Below are 19,579 nucleotides of genomic sequence, written 5' to 3' on the forward strand. Positions count from 1 at the left end.
TTTCACGAAACAAACACTGAAACATGCTGAGTGGTTCAGTAATATCCAGACACATACGTGCGGTCTCCTGAATGTTTCGAATGGCTTTCTGCATACAGAGCAGCCAGGGTGCGTTCACTTATTACTCCCATGTTTCCAGAGGGGTGGAGACGGCGTGCAAAGACAGTCTTCCATTCTGTAAGCACATGAGCTCATTACTGGAGGTGTCTTGGACATAGCACTCAGACCTCTGGATCTTCCTGTACAGAGGTCACTGGGGCTCATTGATTGTTATGAGCACCAATGGAATATAAGGCCATTGAGGTTGGAGATCTCTCCCCTCATTGGATATTGGTGGAAGAAGTATGTTTGAAAGCTCCAATGGTGGACAGGGCTGATTTGATGTTGGGGGAAGAGGATGAGTGGGTTTCGAATGCTTCTGGAGCTTTTGGAGTCTGGTACAGCTCATTGGACGTTCAGGGGATGGCTTAGAAAGAAGAAGCAGATTGAACAAGGTCATGGCCCCGTTATTGGGCCCTCGATCAGGGGCCGTCCTGGTTCTCCCAACAGGAGAGCCATTGTGTTGGCGCTGCAAGGCCCACACCGCCGTACACACAGGTCATGTGGGTTGTCAGTGTTCATCACCGCAATTGGCGTGGAACATTTTTGTCTGACAAAGCCAACACACGGCAACATGTAGCGACGAGGCCTTCATCTACATACTCTGTTCACCGCCTCCTCCTTCCATATAACCCTCATCACGCCGCGCCTTGCCACGCCATGACACGCTTCGTTAGCTGGGGGGATCGGGGAGGGGGCATCAGCGGCTTAATGGCCAGAAACATTCTATCATGATGTGCCATAACGAACTTTAAATAGAGTTTCATATGGGGTGTGGGGAGGGGGATCTTGGGGGCTGTTAATGAAGACCACATGCAGGGACCACACCTAGCTCATGGTTTCAAGGATTGCATGATTCAAGAGTTCTAGTTCCAGTTCAAGGCATCTCCCAGAAATGTATCCGCGGTGCCATTATTACGTGAACCTTCCAATGCTATTTTTTTTGTGTGCAATTCGGGCAGCAGATCAAGTGGAGCACGATGACCCCTAACCCCAAAGCAAACACAGATCCTGAGAGCGGGTATTCACACTCAGTCACGCAGCTTTCACTTTAACTCCGGACAAATGTTGTGCTATCCCCTGGGTCTGCCGGGTCAGAGGGAGAGGAGTTTGAGGTCCAACAACAGCCGTTTAGAACAGAAATGAGTGGGGTGACACAAGCATTTGGTCCTATTTTTTTTTTAAGACCTCAAAAAAGAAACAGAGAAGAAAAACAGAGACAGCTTCGCAACACTGTAAGTGAACACAGTTAATGTATTTGGCATGTCCTTTTTCGATTAAACATTACAAATGGCCAGAAGGGAACAAGACATTAGGCTGAATGTGTCAAATACAGTAATGGAGGCATTGGATCATCATTTTACCACATTGAACTAATCTCGTTAAAAAGATTTTTATACGGCCAGTCTGTTAAGCATTTTTTATAGAGTTGAGGACATTTGCAATCTAGGGTCTTCAAAATGGCAGTATAGTACAGGACTACAGTACAGTTTTCCACATGGCAGTACAGTACAGTAATATTGATGATTTAGATATCTTAGATTATCATTTGTTTCTTCCATTGAGGGGAAGGTACCTCTATTCTTCAATAGTTATTACGACCATAATCGTGGTTATGAAAATACATGAACAGCAACAGCAACACAGGCTTTTGTAAAGACACACCATATACATTTTTTAAAAAACAGAAAAATAAAAATCTGTCATACAGGCAGAATTTAACAGACATGGATGCTTTATCTTCATAGAATATATTCAACACATCCTTCAAAACGACAACAATGATAAATTGTCAGGCTGTAACTTGAGATAAAAACATTGGACTTCTGGAAAGTGCTTCATGGAACATGTGGAGGGTTTACTGAAACTACACCGGCAGAGCGTTTATGATTTGTGTCCCATGTCCAAATATACCTGATGATAGCTCAGAAATGTGTAAACAACATCCTTAATAATTCTGTGCCTTTCCACTCACTAGCTTTGCAAGGTTTGTGTTAAAAAAATTGACACTTTCTTTCCTGTTATGCAGGTAAACCACCAAACAAGCGAGTAGGCCTAGTAGTTGTGTGAAAAATGCTATGTAGATCTGTCCTTCCTTCGTCCATCTCATCCCAGAATAGCTGCTTAGCTAGGTTGTCCAAAAAGGACGTGAACCCCTTTATATCTCCTACTGAAAAGCCTCACGAGATGGCAGGTCCCCGATACTGAACACCCAGGAGCCACGAATCGTCTCTCATCACTCGTCCACAAAGGCCACGCGGTACGTGAGCTGGTGGCCATTGTCCCAGGCATACAGCAGCCTCTCCTTGGGGTTATAGTCGATCTGCGTGGTGTAGGCGTACTCGTTGACGAAGGGCAGATGCGGCACGGCCTCTGTGCTGGTGTGGGTGTCGTAGGCGTAGCTCACCTCGCCGTTCTTCTGGTTGTACGTGTCCACGGCGTAGAGTACGCCACAGATGATGAAGCAGTTCCCGTACGAGTTCCTCTTCAGCCCCGTCCGCCAAGTGGTCTCCTTCTTGACTGAAAGGTCGCCGGGGTCCAGCCGGCTGATCATGATCACCTCGTGCTGGTAGTAGTCGTAGTCCATGGCCGGGTAGATGACCCACAGCCCGCTTTCGTCCACCGCAAAGTCGATGTCCGAGTGGCCCCTCCACTTCCAGGGGGTGGTGTCCTCGTAGACCACGTCGTGGAGCAGGGTCCAGGCCGACACGTAGCGCATGCGCAGGTCGTACTTGATGATGTTCTTGGTGAACGCCCGGTTGTAGTAGAAGGCGCCGTTGTAGACCACGTGGCCCGTGCCGATCCAGTTGTAGGGCAGCTTGTAGAGGTTGCTCCAGCGACCTGGCACATGATACAGAACGTCGTCATGGTCGCACACGTAGCGAATTAAGACTATCAAATAAAAAACATAACTGCAAAAACATAACATTCACAGAGAGGGTTACAAATATACCCTGCGGCCCCAATTTCACAATATTGGAGAACAGTCTCCACCGACAATGACAAGTGATGATGAGTTCTACACTGTAAATTGATCCGTCTTGATGTCCTTCTGGGCTCTAAGTCTCCATCGTTGAAATAGCCTGACATTGCCAGACCAATTCACAATTGCATATTAGTTTTGGAACCTCTTCCTCTAACCAAATTTCCAAGGGGAACCAACGGGGGCAGTCCAAAATGCAACATTTGGACCCAATTGGATACACAAACAACCAATCAGAGCAACGGAACGTGTAACACATCAGCGGCAGCCATCTTGGCTGTTTATGAAAATGCCTCAACTGCGGTCCCATAAGAAACTCCTCCTATACAGTCATCGCATCAAACCCGCCCCATGTTAGATCATCTGTTTGTATTTGCCCGGCCCGGGCCAGGTCTACCGGAAATCTGTCTGAATGGGAGGGCTGCCAGAGACATATGCCATAGAAAATAAAACATGAGCTTGCAGATTCGTCTGTTTCCCAGGCCATCTTTCTAATGCAACTCCAAGATGTACCCGAGTTATAGAGCGGGTAAAACTCCTTCAATCTCAGTTGATCCAGTTTGTTAGCTACCTTCCACGGCTACAGCAAGCTGTGTTTTTGTGCCAAAAGGTTTTATGTCTTGGGAACAAGGGATGCTCAGAGGAAAGTGAATCATAACAAATAAGCCAAAACAAAAATAAACTACCCTGAACGGAAATTGTAAAGGAGAAAAAACTGGCTTCATTGTTGTTGGAGAAGCCAGTATTTTGATTGATCTCCGATAAATTATCAGGGTCATTTTAATATTCAAGACAATTACAATTATTATCTATTTGAAACCTGGAACTTGGAGCTGGTCAGAAAATGTTGAATGCTATCCTTGGGGATTACTGAACAAACAAATGCATTCAATTCCAGTCAGGAATTCCAATCTACTCTAATAAACTTCCAAAAGACAGGAAGTGGAAGTGGGATTTAGAGAATGACGTTCTCTCCCCCCGGCAGAGGCATAAAACACACAAACAGGAGAGACATACCCCCCTCCCACCCCATCCCTAAGTCTTCTAATCCCCTGCACTGTGTCCGGTTCAAAGGAAAGGCCAGGGCACATGTCAACCTCAGCAGGGATCTCGACCGCTCCGCATGAGAGCCAGTCATCTGAAGGGGCCTGTGAGCTCAACACACGCTGCAGGACGCACCGGGATGGGCCCGCAGTTCAAGAGCCCGTTGTCAAAGCACATCTCAATCAACGCGGCCGCAGTCTTTAGTGGCTGATCTTAGCTCTCTTAAGAGAGCCTAATCCAATTCTCCAGTTGAGTTACATTGCTGAAAGAGCTGATTCTCCCACCCAGGGAAGCTGTGAAACAACCAAGACCGGCATTCCAGACTCCTCATCAGCCTCATGAAGCTCACTGAGTCATCCGCTGGGATCAGTGTCAACGACGACAACCGGGAAAACAGGAATACGGGCCAATTAAATCCTACCCAAAATGAAATACTCATCCATACACACACCTTGTTTGAAATTCTCCAGGTTGCGGAACTCGATGAGGTTGTTGCCGTAGTAATAGTTGGTGACGTAGATCTTGGAAACCTTGGCGAGCGGGTCCTTCATCCAGGCGCCCTCGTTGCGTCCGTACGAGTGCTGCTTCACCGGGGCTTCGATGGACTGCAGCGTCCCCTCGCACTCCATGATCTTCCCTGTTGGGAATGCAGAGAACACAAGGACATGAGAACACTCCAGGATCTTCCCTGGTAGGAACGCAGAAGAACACAAGAGGAACACAAGGAAATGAGAACATTCCAGGATCTTCCCTGTTGGGTACCAAGAGGAACACACGGAAATGAGAACACTCCAGGATCTTCCCTGTTAGGAACCCAGAGGAACACAAGGACATGAGAACACTCCAGGATCTTCCCAGTTGGGAACCCAGAGGAATAACGAATAAACATAAGAAGAAGAGGCTCAGCTCCCTAGCAGTAAGAGAGACAACTGTTTTCCATTAACGCTGCTAAGTCTTTTAAATCATCCCCATTTCACAGTCACACATCGAGAAGCCAGCGGCTGATTTGGTGTTAAGTTGGCAGCTCTCTCCTTACACGGCCTGAGGATAATAGAGCAATGATGTAATTTACAGCATGCATTGAAGCTACGGTCAGCGGGAAATTAATTAGACCTGGCCCCCATAAAGAGACGATATATGAAGCAACTAATAAAACATCCAAATCCACATCAAATCGAAAATCGTAAAAAAAGAAATTGACTACTGTTGCAGGACCACAACCAAATAAATCTGATAGTCATGCTGAGAGCCATTTACATCATGAACATGCTTCCCCTCCTTAATAGGAAAGCTTTAATGGGGAGACATTGATTGAACGCTAATACACAGCTGGATGGCAAAGACATGTAAATATCATAGCAGCTCTTTAATGACATGTATCTACTTTCACTGTAAGTCACTTTTCATAAATGCGCCTCCAAAAAAACGAAATAGTTGCTGTACACATTAATATCACACCTGTTGCTTTAAAGTTTAGAGGGCAGCTTTAAAGCCATCTCTGGTTGTTTCTGAAGCGTTTATACCTGCTCTGTGGAGGAGTGGCTGGCTGTTGTTGTCCGAGTTGTCCAGTGTCAACACTATAGTCGGTGCTGGCCTCTCTATCCTGGGGGTAGAGGAGGTGGGCACCATGGTGGTGGTGGTGGAGGTGGTAGTCTTTCGAGTGGTGGTGGTGGTGGTGGAGGCGGTGGTAGTGAAGGGGGTGGTGGGGTCTTCATCGCTGTCCTCAGGCGGGGCTGTGTTCATCTCCAGGTTCTCCAGGACCAGCTCTGTTTCCATCTCCTCCGACTGGCTGCCTTTGATTTGGTGGACGTTGTGGGTCTTGGCGGAGTGGTCTGCAGGATGGAAACACAGCAGCAGCAGGGAGTCAAGTCATGGGAGACAAAGTAAAGGATATCAGAGACTCAGAGCCTACGGAGATAGTTTTCATTCTAAATAAACCCGGCTTGTCCGAGGTGAACAAGATCCTTGAGGAATTCCGTGGCACCGTCATTCTCTTCAAGGGGTACGTCGTCTCCCTCCCCTGGGCTGACTCCACCACGCCTGATGGAGGGCAGTGTTTGATAGCTCCACTACATCTGCATGCACTGTGTAAACCAGCTCTGCCTCATTGCCTCACAGTCCTCCACCGCTTCCACTTCAAAGGGAAACTTATTTGCTATGCAATCCAGAGTGAATGCCAGCTTCCCCCCCCCTCTGTCTCTCTCTTTCTCCCCCTGCCTCTACTCCCTCTACATAGCCACTCCCCCCCCCCCCCCCCCCTCAAAGCACACAGCTTTAAGTTCCACAGCACCATCAACCCGTATCAAGTCTAGGAGAGAAGGCAGAGGAGACAGAGAAGGAAAACAGGAAAAAAAACACTGGAAGACAATTTTCAAACAACAATAAGCTCAACCCTGAGTAAAATAAAAAGAGCAACCAGCCTGTAGTTGAAGGAATGTCTTTGTAACTTATTTATTTACCTCAAGGCAGGTGTACAAAGTTCTTAAAGCGTAATGATTAAACATTTCATGATCATTAGGAACTGACCAAAGGTTTGTTGCTACTAAAGAAGGTCGACAGGTATCACTGAAAAACAATGATTGACCTAATTACTAGCTGAAGAGTTTTACTTGAGATAGATTCCTCAGGGTTTTCTGAGGATTCAGCTGCGTAGCATGGGCCATCCTGCCTCAGTACGGCAGGGAGATAATGGAAACAAGTCCCAAAAGGTTTTTTATCCCCGCGTCTGGAAAAAGGTCAGCCAGGGTGGACTGAGGCTCGGCTAGACGAGACAGGCGAGTGTCTAGCAGAACACAGGCTGTGACTGACCAACGCCGCACGCTAAGGGTGCTAACGTGGCGTGGCTAAACACTGGGGAGCGTTGGATGGAGACAGGAAGTGGTGTCTGTAGAGAGTTTCTGGGTGTGAGGGGTGAAGCCCAGCCATGTCAAGGATGTGGCGGTTGGTGCCTCGGCAATTATCTCCAGGAATTAGTAAATAAAAGAACTGGCTCTTCATTATCTCCAGGTATTTAGTCATTGACAGATCAGTTATTTTTTGCACATCTCGCCCTAAAGTGAGGTGACCAGCTCGGTTTCAAACAATAAATATAAGAATGGTGATCGAACATTCATCGGTTAATATCCAGTATGAACGACTATGTAATTCCTGTATTCCAAGGAAGTTGGTGGGTGGGGCATGTGAACTAAAATGTATTTTTTTAATACAATTGCAGAGTAGCAGGTAAAGCAAACGATAGGTTAATTCCGGGCAGGAAGTTAGGGGGTTGGTACGGGCTCTGCTTCACCTCTCCCAGCAGTGCCGTGGTCGTCGTGGTCGCTCTTGGAGGCCTTGTAATAGGTAATCCCCCGAATCACCCCGGGCTGGTGTCCTAGCACCTTCTCCTTGGAGCCGGGGTCTGGCTTGGTGGGTTTGGCCGGCTTTGACAGCTCTTTCTTGGGCTTCACCGGCTTCTCTTTGGCTGCTTTAGGACTAGCCGACTTTTTGGGACTGGCCTTTCCATCCTTGATCTTCTCTTCAGCCGTTCCCTGAGGAAATATGGGATTTATTATTATCCAGATATCAGATGTTTGATTCAGAACAGCATTCATAAGTTATTTGCCAAGAAGTGGAAACAGAGTTGTATTCTTCATTAATAACACTCGACCAGAATGAAATAGTTTACAGAGAAAAAATTCCCTGAATGGATTCAGGGATGGGATTTTAATTCTTGAGAAACTCCTCATTCAGATATGTTTTAATGGTGTAAATAGCTGTGGAAGAAAAGTGTCAGTGCAGGTTTATGTAAGACAAAGTTGTCAGAAAATAGAAGATTAGTAATGGGTGAATCCATCAAGACTGTGGGCTAGTCTGTTTAGCCAACACATTAAACGAGACATCAACACATGGCAGTTAGGCAGTTATTGTGGGCTTCCCAGGATGGGTATTGGGTGGGATAAAATACCTGCTCCCTGTTCTCCGTGGAGTCCTTCTGTAGGAGCTGCAGTCCCAGGCTGGAGATATCCTTCTTGATGCTGATCATGACGTTGGAGTAGTTCTCGTACCGCTTGAACTGATTGGTCAGAGTCACCATGCTGTCACGGACAAAGTCGTTGTCTCGTGTCAGGTTTGTCTTGATGGTCTGCGAAACAGCGTGTCACAAAAAGCACATATATGAAGGATGCATTATGGTTACATGAGTTAGAATTTTTTTCATACAGACATGTGTGGGTAAGAACATGATGAACAACAGAAAATAAAAAAAATAATAAGTAATGAGAAAGACTGTGGTTTATATGTTGCCGTTTTTCAAAATATTCAAAATACATTATTTATTTATTCCTGACTGAACTTAGTTATTCTTCTTGTCACTCTTCTTACCTCCTCCAGGGTGTTCATCTGGGTCACCACCTTGTTGATGTAGGAGTGGACCTTCAACATGTCCATGCTGTACAGAGTTCCTTCCAGCACGTCAATCATCGTCTGGAGCTGAGCATACCATGAGCACAACAAGAAGAGCACGTTCAATGTTCACACGCACATTCAGAATACTTTATTAATCCCCAACGAATGGTTGGTGGATGAGTGGGTTTTTGTAATAATTCCTCTGCTCGGATAAATTATAAAAAAAATCATAAGAGAGAATAGAAAATAGAAAATCTGTTAATATAAACACAAAAAGGATTAAACATGTGAATCCGTACGTTTGAAAAATGTACAGCAAACATGAACGTACAGACAAATTGGTGTAAATGTAAAGTCCCTCAAACGCTCATCGACCCAACGCTGGCATTAATTCCAATCCTCACGCACTTATTTTGATGAACAGTATTGACCCCCATCCGCTGCTCTGCAAGGCAGACCCTTATTAAATTAACGGTTGAAAGAACTATACCAGCACCCCCATCTCCAACATCTACCCTTAACTCTATAAAGCACTGAACATTTTACCTGTCTGTCTGTCTGTCTGTCTGTCTGTCTCTCTCTCTCTCTCTCTCTCTCCCTCCCTCCCTCCTTCCTTCTCCCTCCTTCCTTCTCTCTCTCTCTCTCTCTCTCTCTCTCTCTCTCTCTCTCTCTCTCTCTCTCTCTCTCTCTCTCTCTCTCTCTCTCTCTCTCTCTCTCTCTCTCTCTCTCTCTCTCTCTCTCTCTCACACACACACTTTCTCACACACTCTCTATCTATCTACACTCTTGGTTGAGGTGTCTTCTATTGGGTTCATTTATGAAATGAAAGGTTTCTCTGTAGTCTGGTCAAACATCTGGATGTACTTTGGGGCTTATCGCGTGGAACACAGTGTTCCTCCTAATGTCCACGTAAAGATAGGGAGGAGGCTCAGTATCCACCCCGAGAATCCATTGGAAACACAAATTTGCCATGGTTAGATACAGCTTTGCTTTCACCACTTACTATTTACTATTTGTAAATAGTAAATATTTACTTTGATCCAAACATAAATCTGATAGATGTCGTTAAGGGGCAGGTCCCCCTACAGGTAGAGATTGTTTCTCTGAACCAAGAACCTTTCAGCTTAGGAGTTAAACACACATAAACCACTTACTATCCAGCCCCACTTATTGTGGCTAGGTCTTCCATCACTACCCTGAAGTCCTGCCTCTATGTCTTCCTGTACTAATGTAGTTAAGCACTTAGCGCAAGATGGTTATTGATTGCAAGGGTCAAAGGTCATGTTTGAGAGGCTAATTAAGAGAAGTGTCGGTGGGTGTGTGTGCAAGGGGGATGGACGGATATAGGTTAATGGGTCCCTACAAATAAATTATTATAGATTACCAAATCCTATACCATTATCTTATGAGAAACCGTATTGGTAGTCCTATATTAGAGATAGTATTAGTATGCTCATATGTGGCTCATAAGTCCAATATAAGACGTGGTAGTAGTGTTGTTAGAAAACATAACAGACTATGACTATGATGAAGCCGGTGATGATAAAAAAGTCTTAGCATTAGTCTGTAGCATAGCCTCTAGCTTCAGGGGCATTCTTCCCTAGGCATTAGCATGTGTTAGTAAAGTGAAAGCATCATAACCTGATCAACATCGAGCCTAGGGATCAATAACGGATCAATAATGAGTCAATGTTTCATTCTGACAAAAAGGCAACAACCAGATGTTTAGGCAACCAGCTGGGGAGTTTGCCAGACAACCTGCTATTACTAAATAACTGCTAGAAGGCATAGAAGGTCGGATTTTGTTGTGTCGACTCGTTAACCTTGTCAAGCACTTTGTTTTTTGGCCAATAATAATATAAAGGAAAGTTTGAGTGATTTGAAGATCGGAATAGATACACTTTTCACAATATAATTGACCGAAAGTTCAGTGAACCAAGATTCAGCTCATTTAGATACACCTCATACAGGAGTAGCTAGGGATATTATATAAAAGCCTTAAGGTAGGTTGTAGGTTGAAATTTAATATTTCCACTTCCTAACCCTATCCGAAGCGACTTACAATGAGCTCCGATGTAACCTGTCATTAAGGAGCAGGTAGGGGGTAGCAAAACCTTTTAGCTCCCCCTCCTCCCCTCTCACCTTGAGGAGCTCCGGGGCCTGTTTCTTCAGCTTCTCCATCTTCCACTCGTTCTCGCAGGGGTTGAGCGAGGAGGGCGGGGCCGTGCAGGAGCACTTGCAGTCGGACCCGGAGCTGACCGTCTCCACGGTGTAGAAGTCCTCCACGCGCGCTCTGCCTGTCTTCAGCCGCTGGCAGGCGTCCCGGGTCAACGGACGCATGATGCACTTGCAGCGGCAGTCGGAGCCCTCCGACGTCATACGCACCTGATCAGAGTCCCCGAAGATCTGGGTGGAGAGCAAGAGAGGGGGAGAGGGGGGAGGGAGGGAGAGAGAGAGAGAGAGAGAGAGAGAGAGAGAGAGAGAGAGAGAGAGAGAGAGAGAGAGAGAGAGAGAGAGAGAGAGAGAGAGAGAGAGAGAGAGAGAATGCTTTGTTATGTTTCAATTTAACATTTTATCATTTTATTTGTATGTAGTGGAGTGGAGGAGTGAGAGAAGGGGGGGAGGATAGGAGGTAAGGGGACAGAGAGAGTAGGAGAGAAGGAGATTGAGCTAGGGAGTGAGAGAGGACGGGACAAAGATGGGGCATAAGAGAGAGTAAGAGAGAAGAAAGGATAAATAGAAGAAAAGATAGACTCAAAAGAGATAGAAAATAGGGTGTTGAGGCATACTGGCGTGGATTCAGAGTGTGTCTTTGATACAATCGTACACATGTGGTTCCTTCAGTGATTAAACATTTATAGTTTTGCACTGTAGTTTGTGTCTGAGCTATAACATCTTGCTATTCTTCTCTCCATTCAACCCTTCAATACATCCTTGGCCCTTTCATACCCAATGCAAACAGTTGGCCACTAATACCAGAGAGCAGGGCCGTAGCACCAAATCCTGGGCCCCTAGACTATAGCTACTGATGGGCCCCCCTGCGCCAGTTTGTTGACGGGGGGGGGGGGTCCGGAGCGATTGTTGACGGGGGGGGGGGGGGGGATAGTCCGGAGCGATTGTTGACGGGGGGGGGGGGGGGGGGGGTTCGGAACGATTGTTGACGGGGGGGGGACGACGACGACTGACCAAGGGGTAAAAAAATTTATTATTTTTTTTTGGTCTTGGGCCCCCCCTCTGCCTTGGGCCCCCCCACAACTGTCCCCTTTGTCCCCGCAGTCCTACGGCCCTGCCAGAGAGCATAGAAAAACAAGCCTGTTGACCGTCTATTTTTGTGTAAATTGGTGGTCACTGTGTACAGAAGCCATGAGGAGACCACCATGAGTAGAGCAGTTGTAGTGAACATATGTTTCACCGACTCCTCCAGATTATCACTGCAAAAGCCTGAGCATGAAGCATGAAGCCCGATGGGTATTGCACCAACAACTAGATCAAAAGAGATTGATGACAAGTTTAATCACCGCAATAAAACAGACCTTTTTAATGCTTGTAGAATACCATTGCTTGGAAAAGTGTCAGAAAATGACAACTTAATTTCAAGATCAGTTTATGTGGTGGTTGGATTGTTTTGTTAACAGTACTACCTCACAAATAACCACATTTTTATATCCTGAAACAATGTTTTGCTAGTCTTACAAACCAGTATTGGCAGAAAGGCTTGAATCTGGGTAAACAGGGTGTTTCACATATTACTCATACTGTTAAGACCAATCATGTTTCTGGAAGCGTGTCAATGGCAAACAAGATCACAGCCAGCAGTAGTAAGCCGTAAAAAGAAATCTCGAGAAAGGTTTCAAATCAATACCATGTGGACTGGCCAGTGTAGAAATACACTTCTTAAAATCCCCTTCCGAAAGCTTCTCACACTCGCGCAAATGAGTTTCCTTCGGCAGATTATGTCCTGGTAACGAAACAGGAAAGTACGCGTGATTCTGCCCCTTTGCAGTTCTTGGCTTCCTGCCTAGTCTATGTGCCTTCTCCCCCAATACATTGTCATAATATAGTTGACTACTTGATACAAGATTACGTACCTGCAACTCTATGTTTCCCCAGTTCACTGGACCAGCCCCACTTCTCATCAGTCGACAGCTACATTGAGTTGCAATTAGTGAACGTGCATCATGTTCCTCCGTTTCTACATTCTCAGATACGCTGCCATCATAGTCAGAGGAAGGCGATCCACCAGCCGTGTATCCAATGGCTCTGATCCAGGTAACAAAAAAACAGTGAGCCTCAACTCACCACTTGTACTCATCAATTATTTGGACACTGATTGTACAAGTCTTCCACCGTTCTTAAAAAAACAAACGGTAAGTGAACGTGTCCCAGGCCAGACACGAGTGATGGTGCAATGAGTCAATTTCAGCGCAGAGAGATTTTCGGGTGGTGTTCAGGGGTGGTGGGAATGGAGGGAGGGGTTCAAGTTGGGGGGGAAGGTGTAGGTAGGGAGGTGTTCTGGGAGAAGGGAGCTGTTCAGGGTGGAGGCATCGAAGGGAGGTGTTCAAGCCAAGGTGGAGGCGTCGGAGGGAGGTGTTCGATAGCATGAAGGTGGGGAGAGGTGTTCAGGGTGGAGGCTTCAGACATGTCATCTCTCTCTTTTTATATCCCCAGGGCCTGTACCGGTGAACCAGGGGCCTCAACCGGGGGCCCACATGTGGTAGCATTCAGGCTGTCAGAGGAATGCATCTTCCCAGAGATACATCAAGGAGCCCGGCCGCTGCCTCTGTCCTCCTGTCTGACAGCAGCTCCCTGAACACTCTGTCGGAACTGATGTAACGTCTCAAACAGCACATGTACAGCCCTGCTGCTAGGGACACTGCAGTTAGTGTTATAGAGAGACCTACTGTTTACATCCCAGGTCAAGGAAGAGATACTGCAGCATGAAACAGAGCTTTCTCTCGGGTGGAGGTCACTGAACCACAGTACATCCCGGGTGAAGTGTGAAGGTTGTTTGGATGGATAGCATCAGGAGGAAAGTAGACAGTTACTGTCTGCCTCTCATCCTGTGGTACTCAACCTTGGCATTACGTAATATGCATAAGAGGTTGTGGGATAGTGCTGACATATAATAATGCACATATATATAATAATGCACATTTGCAAGCCTCTACAATTATGCAGTGTGTTGTGATGTGCATTTTCACTGGGGAATTGATATTAAGTGCAGATATTGATTGGGTTCAGTTGTGTGTGGAAGAAGATGCACAACCAAGTGAGATTTTCGATCTCATATGGCAAAAAAGGATGGGATGGGAACCTTTGTCTTATTTCTCTGAGCCAGGCGACCAATCGCAGAGTGGTATGATATTTGTGAGAACCTTTAAAATTACTTCAAGAGGATGGGCATATTTAAGACTGGCAGCCAATCAAAGATGCCTCAGGATCTTAAGGGTCTTTCTATTCCACTTTTAGTAACCCTTTTCGAGAGCATCTGAGAGTTTTTGTTAGCCTAGTTCTGTTTTGACCTTAACTGAGGTAACTGAATAGTTATCATGTGCAGCTGCCAATGACAGATGCTACATGTAGGTGAAGAATAATTTAGCAAAAATTGTACAAGAAATACAAAGTCTTGAATGACTGAATGCCAATAAACTAATCACGCTAGCAACATTGTGTATGTGTGTGTGTGTGCGCGTGTGATTGGGTGAGTGTGTGTGTGGGAGTTTGAGAGTGTTTGAGATTGTATTTGCGTGTGCGTGCGTGTGTGTATGTGTGTGCTTGTAAGATTGAGTGTGTAAAGAGTGTGCATTTGTGAGTGTGCTCAAGGTAGTTGGCTCATTAGTCAAGGAATGCGAAGTGAAGGGGAGGGAGGCGGTTGTGGGTGGGGGGGGGGGGGGGATACAGCTAAAGAGGTGTGGGGGGGGGGGGGGGGGGGGGTATTAACTTCTAGTCCGCCCCACAGTCATTGACAAGGGTCGGATGCCAGGGCAGCCTCCCCAGTGCAGGGCACGGCCCGACGCCGGTCCGTGTCAAGTGAATAGGCAGCAGGTCGGGACGGGCGGCTTAATGAAAACACGGAGGATTAGCAGATCCAACTCCCCCCCTCTGTCCCCCTTCCCAATGGGGCCCAAGCCCCTGGCCCCCACCATCATGTCCCCCCGTCTCCATGGCAACGCCAGCATAAGATGCTTGAAGCACCTCAGGAGCCTGAGAAAAATTCCTCATTCCGAGCTTGCGGTGTGCCGTGGGCCTGTTTAGTCAACAAGGACCGTACCATTGTCCTCATCACATGGGGGCGAGCTAAACAAGTGGAATGGTACACTGTCTTCATCATTTAAATAGTCGGAATATTATTTAGGATATAGCCCTTTTTTTTAATACTCGCAGACCTAATAAGACACAGGTTAAAAGACAAGTATGTGCTTAACAAGCACATATTAATAAACATTACGATATTAGCATGCAAATGATTACTGAAAACTACGCCCGTTGAAAACGTGACTGTTCGGAACAGGCCGATTGCTTGGCCACCTGTATTGCTGCTTGTGCCTTTCTCGAGAACCGCTCATCCAAACAACTTCACACTCGGTAGTCCTACTGCATTTGGGTCCTCAGCATCGCACCGGCAAGTGCGAAGTCGATCGGATGTAAGTTAGAAAATCAAAGGACAGACACTCACACGCCCAGAGCCTCCTCCGATTACAGTTCGATGGATGGAATTGGCCAGCGGCATATGAACACGCGCAGGGATCATACGTTGGCATGGCGACTGGCCAAGCCGCGTGAGAACTGACAGCGAGATCAAACCTGCCGGGTTAATGAGCGCCAGCAGAACACTTAACACATGCTCCAGCTCCCCTTTCCACCATGACCCTGGGCCCCCCCCCCCCCCACGGGCAAGGTCAAGTTTCAGGCTGAGACCAATGTAAGCCAGACATACATGCACATCTCTAAGCTCAGTTATGGTTCCACGTCCACAAAACGCAATAAACACGAAGGCGCTTTGACGCAGTCGTGAACCTTTTTTTGGTTCTGCGGCAGGTTTTAGTGGGCACGTCGGTCCTTGCAGTAGACGCAGGGAGGGTACACAAGGACTTAATGGGTCTGTAAACCCCCTTACGTTGCGTCGACGTGGAACCATAACTGGGCCTTTACCCTCTACGGGGGGGGGGGGGGGGTTGGGTGCACGTTAGAGAGAACCTTCTATAAGATAAACTGCTGGAAGCCGACCGAAAGAGGACCGGTTCTGTTAGACTCCGGCTGAGGTCACCTGTTACTCAGATGTGGTCCTGGGATATTTCAGACTTGAGAGTTATATTTGATGATGCATTTTTGAAAAATGAAGTAGAATTCATAGGGCTGCATGCAAACTGCTATTAGTTGGTGTGGTGTGATGAGCATGTGTTTCCTTGGACATTGCTATTCCAGGCAGATGTTTGTTGTGAGTAAAATTATGTGTGTGGAAGCAGATGCACAAAAATGTTCGGCTCGCAAGAATGTTCAGACCTAAAATTACGTCCATGAGCCAAGAAAAGGGAACCGCTGTCGAAAACCAGTCGTCAGGTAACTGTCTGCTGCAGTGCGGAGATTTCAACAAAGACATCTGGTTTGGTGCACGATAACCTTTGCATTTCGGCCTCGGATCAGGGCTTGGATTCCTTGTATGAAACCTGTATCTTCCCAATACACAAACAGCAGCAGAGATGGCTCATATGCTGGTGGTTTCTGATATAGTGGTGGAGTTGGCATAGGAAAAGACGAGTCCCTCAAAAGACTTGGCCTCCAGATGGGACATTTTGGAGCTAGGTTTTGTACACCGGATTTCTACTCCTGATTCCTAAACTAACCTCAGAGCTCCTAAGGAAGAGGATTAGGGAGGGTGGAGGTAAAGACAGAAATGAGGGCCTCGGGAGACCAGAAGACGGACGGACGGACGGGGCACCAAACAAGCCTGTGCATTGGCACCCAGGTGGTAATTAGAGGGATACTGAGTGTGTGCAGCACTTGTTGCTTTTAGGAGTACACATCCACATTCCCCTGATCCCAGGCTGTTACAGAATGTCACTGTCGGATTTAAATTCATTCAAACAGATAGAAAACGTGAAATGATATATTGATAGTGGGATGGATAGACTGATACACACACAGGACAGACGGACAGACGAACGGAGGGCCGGACAGACGGACACACAGACAGACGGACAGATAGACTGGCAGACAGACAGAGAGACAGACAGGCAGACAGACAGACAGACAGACAGACAGACAGACAGACAGACAGACAGACAGACAGACAGACAGACAGACAGACAGACAGACAGATAGACTGGCAGACAGACAGACTGACAGACAGACAGACAGATAGACTGGCAGACAGAAAGACAGACAGACAGACAGACAGACAGACAGACAGACAGACTGGCAGACAGACAGACAGACAGACAGACAGACAGACAGACAGACAGACAGACAGACAGACAGACAGACAGACAGACAGACAGACAGACAGACAGACAGATGGATGGACGGATGGATACACAGACACACACACACACACACACACACACACACACACACACACACACACACACACACACACACACACACACACACACACACACACACACACACACACACACACATTGTTTACACACAGATTTGCCCATAAACGGTCTGGACGCCTTATGAACCTATCATATCAATCTCTTAATGATTGGAGTGTGCTAAGCGACCGCAGCCACGTCTGGAATGGTGTGGGCGGCCAGCCCTCGTATCCAGATGCTCTGGTTGTTCAGCAGATGCTGGGGCGGCCGCCAGACGCATTGCGAGGGTTCTTGGGAACAGACCCCTTCTATCAGGGGTCAGTGACAGGTAGTTTATACAACGCCTACATCTGCAACCGCTGGGCACTGAGAAGCAATGGCAGCGTGTGGTGAGCACTGGTCAAAAGGTTTTGCATGCCACATGTTTGCCTCAGAAATATCATATACGGATCAGATTGACCAGTGCCGATGTGGTCCAGATGTAAAATCAACTGAATCAACATGTTCACATTTGTTCACACTACGCTGACATAAACACACCTGAGACGGAATATCAGAATCAGCCTTTATTCTGTAGTGTCAATGAATGCGTGTGTGAATTGGTTTGTGTGTGTGTGTGTGTGTGTGTGCATGTATGTATGTATGTATGTATGTATGTATGTATGCATGCATGCATGCATGCATGCATGTATGTATGTATGTATGTATGTATGTATGTATGTATGTATGTATGTATGTATGTGTGTGTGTGTGTGTGTGTGTGTGTGTGTGTGTGTGTGTGTGTGTGTGTGTGTGTGTGTGTGTGTGTGTGTGTGTGTGTGTGTGTTTATGTGTGCGTAGTGGGGGGAGGGGGGGGGGGGGGGGGGGCACTCGTTGGAATTAACCAGACTCGTTGACAGTAACAACAATATTATAAGACTTTAGAGAAACATCCTATTCAATTAAAAGTTAAATTGGGATGGCGGTTTTGGCAGGCTGCTATCGTGTCCTCAAATCGACCTCTTGTGGTATTACAGGAGTTTGTTTACAGCCAAAACAAGGAGCAGGTGCACGCGCATGTTCCCACGCCGCCGTGCGCCTCTCTTTTTTCTCAGAATCATCGCCCCTGGTCGCCTTAGGCCTACCACCGCCCTTCTACAACTGTGACCGCACTGGCCCAAACGAAGCTAAACGAAGCCACTGTCTTGTACAGTGACCAAGAATCACCAAAACAATATCTAACCCCCGGTGTCAGGACGGTAGGCTAGTCTCTGAGTTTTTGGGTGTCGGTTGTTCTTCGCTCTCGGGTGCAGGATTAGATTAGGGTTGGTCAGGATCCTCCCGGGGAATGTCCCTGTCTCGGACCAGAGAGGGTTTAGTGGAGTCCGGCAGCTGTGCAAACAACAGCAGACGCACACGGACACGCGTGTCATGTCTTCCCCGTCTGGTCATCAACTAGCCATACTGATCTTCATCTGTCAAATGACTTAACTAATAGTCGATAAACCGTTACACTATGCATGCATTAGTTGAACTTGATTCAGAACGAAATTACCACTCCTGTCTTCCTTCCGCAAAAGGAAGACTTGGTGTAAACGTTAAAGCGTCCCACATGATGAATGAGAATCAAACTCTATCACTAGAACCGGGGACGTGTGTTTGCTTTGCTTACCTTGCTCTGAGCGTGGACATCATTCAACACAACCAGAAGACAAGCCAACAGAGTCGTGTATCGCCACATGTTTCCGGGCGTTTTGTAGGCACAAGTTGGAGAATTCCTTTGCCAACGAAATTACGGCAAAATACACAAAAGTTCAATCCATAAGGCAAGACATTAACGCTGAACTATCATCTCCATGTATATCCATGCAAGGAACGTTCTCTATACTAAGGTATATGCACGGTGCGCAACTCAGAGCGCAATAACGCGCAAGTCGTCTCCAACGGCTTCCCAAAGTGCGCAATGTTTGCGTCGTCCGCCGGACCCCCTCGGTCCTCCGGACATGGGAGGAGCATAGAAATAACTTTGAGCGGCCTCTCAAGACCCCGGAGGAGGAAAATAGGCTGCTTGGAACAGTGTTTATAATAAACGCTGTATATTATAACCGCAAATATTATTATTTTTTTAGGCCTATTGTATTGATTTAATAAGTAAAGCAGATCATCATCATCATCATCATCATCATCATCATCATCATCATCATCATCATCATCATCATCATCATCATCATGATCAACATCATCATCATCATCATCAACATCATCGTCCTACCCTCTCATCCTTTTTTAATAAATAACACATTTTGACTATAGACTCGGATTTATATTGAAGAACGTGATATAGGCCTATCTATCATTGACACAATAACAATAAAATAACAATAACAACAACATACTTTATTTGTTTAGTGCCTGTAAAAAAAGGTTTATTTAAACATGCACGATAATAAACAAATAGGCCTAGTCTTACGATAACTTAAAATGCTGAAACGCAAATGGCTCCAGAGGCCGGGTAACAAGGCGAGGACAGAGGTGATAATCAAAACAAATA

General features: G+C 46.5%; 1 protein-coding gene across 1 annotated transcript; it reads right to left on the reverse strand.

Moving 5' to 3' along the window:
• Nucleotides 1–1,266: 1,266 nt before the first annotated feature.
• On the reverse strand, nt 1,267–19,001 carry LOC130383733 (olfactomedin-like protein 2A). Its single transcript, XM_056591490.1, has 8 exons — nt 18,701–19,001; nt 10,652–10,915; nt 8,486–8,593; nt 8,070–8,246; nt 7,413–7,653; nt 5,650–5,958; nt 4,578–4,763; nt 1,267–2,940 (listed from the first exon to the last, which is right to left on the reverse strand). The coding sequence occupies exons 1-8, from the start codon at nt 18,767–18,769 to the stop codon at nt 2,336–2,338; spliced, it is 1,959 nt and encodes a 652-aa protein (XP_056447465.1). The 5' UTR covers nt 18,770–19,001; the 3' UTR covers nt 1,267–2,335.
• Nucleotides 19,002–19,579: the final 578 nt, after the last annotated feature.

This window comes from Gadus chalcogrammus, chromosome 6, assembly GCF_026213295.1.
Source record: "Gadus chalcogrammus isolate NIFS_2021 chromosome 6, NIFS_Gcha_1.0, whole genome shotgun sequence".
NCBI lineage: Eukaryota > Metazoa > Chordata > Actinopteri > Gadiformes > Gadidae > Gadus > Gadus chalcogrammus.

What these genes read in the sequence shown, in the direction of transcription:
- LOC130383733 (XM_056591490.1), bottom strand. Translation starts at nt 18,769, where the DNA reads ATGTGGCGATACACGACTCTGTTGGCTTGTCTTCTGGTTGTGTTGAAT. An exon ending in AGATGAACACCCTGGAGGAG is followed by an intron (nt 8,247 to 8,485) that starts GTAAGAAGAGTG and finishes GCTGTTTCGCAG; the next exon opens with ACCATCAAGACAAACCTGAC. An exon ending in GCCACTCCTCCACAGAGCAG is followed by an intron (nt 4,764 to 5,649) that starts GTATAAACGCTT and finishes CATTCCCAACAG; the next exon opens with GGAAGATCATGGAGTGCGAG.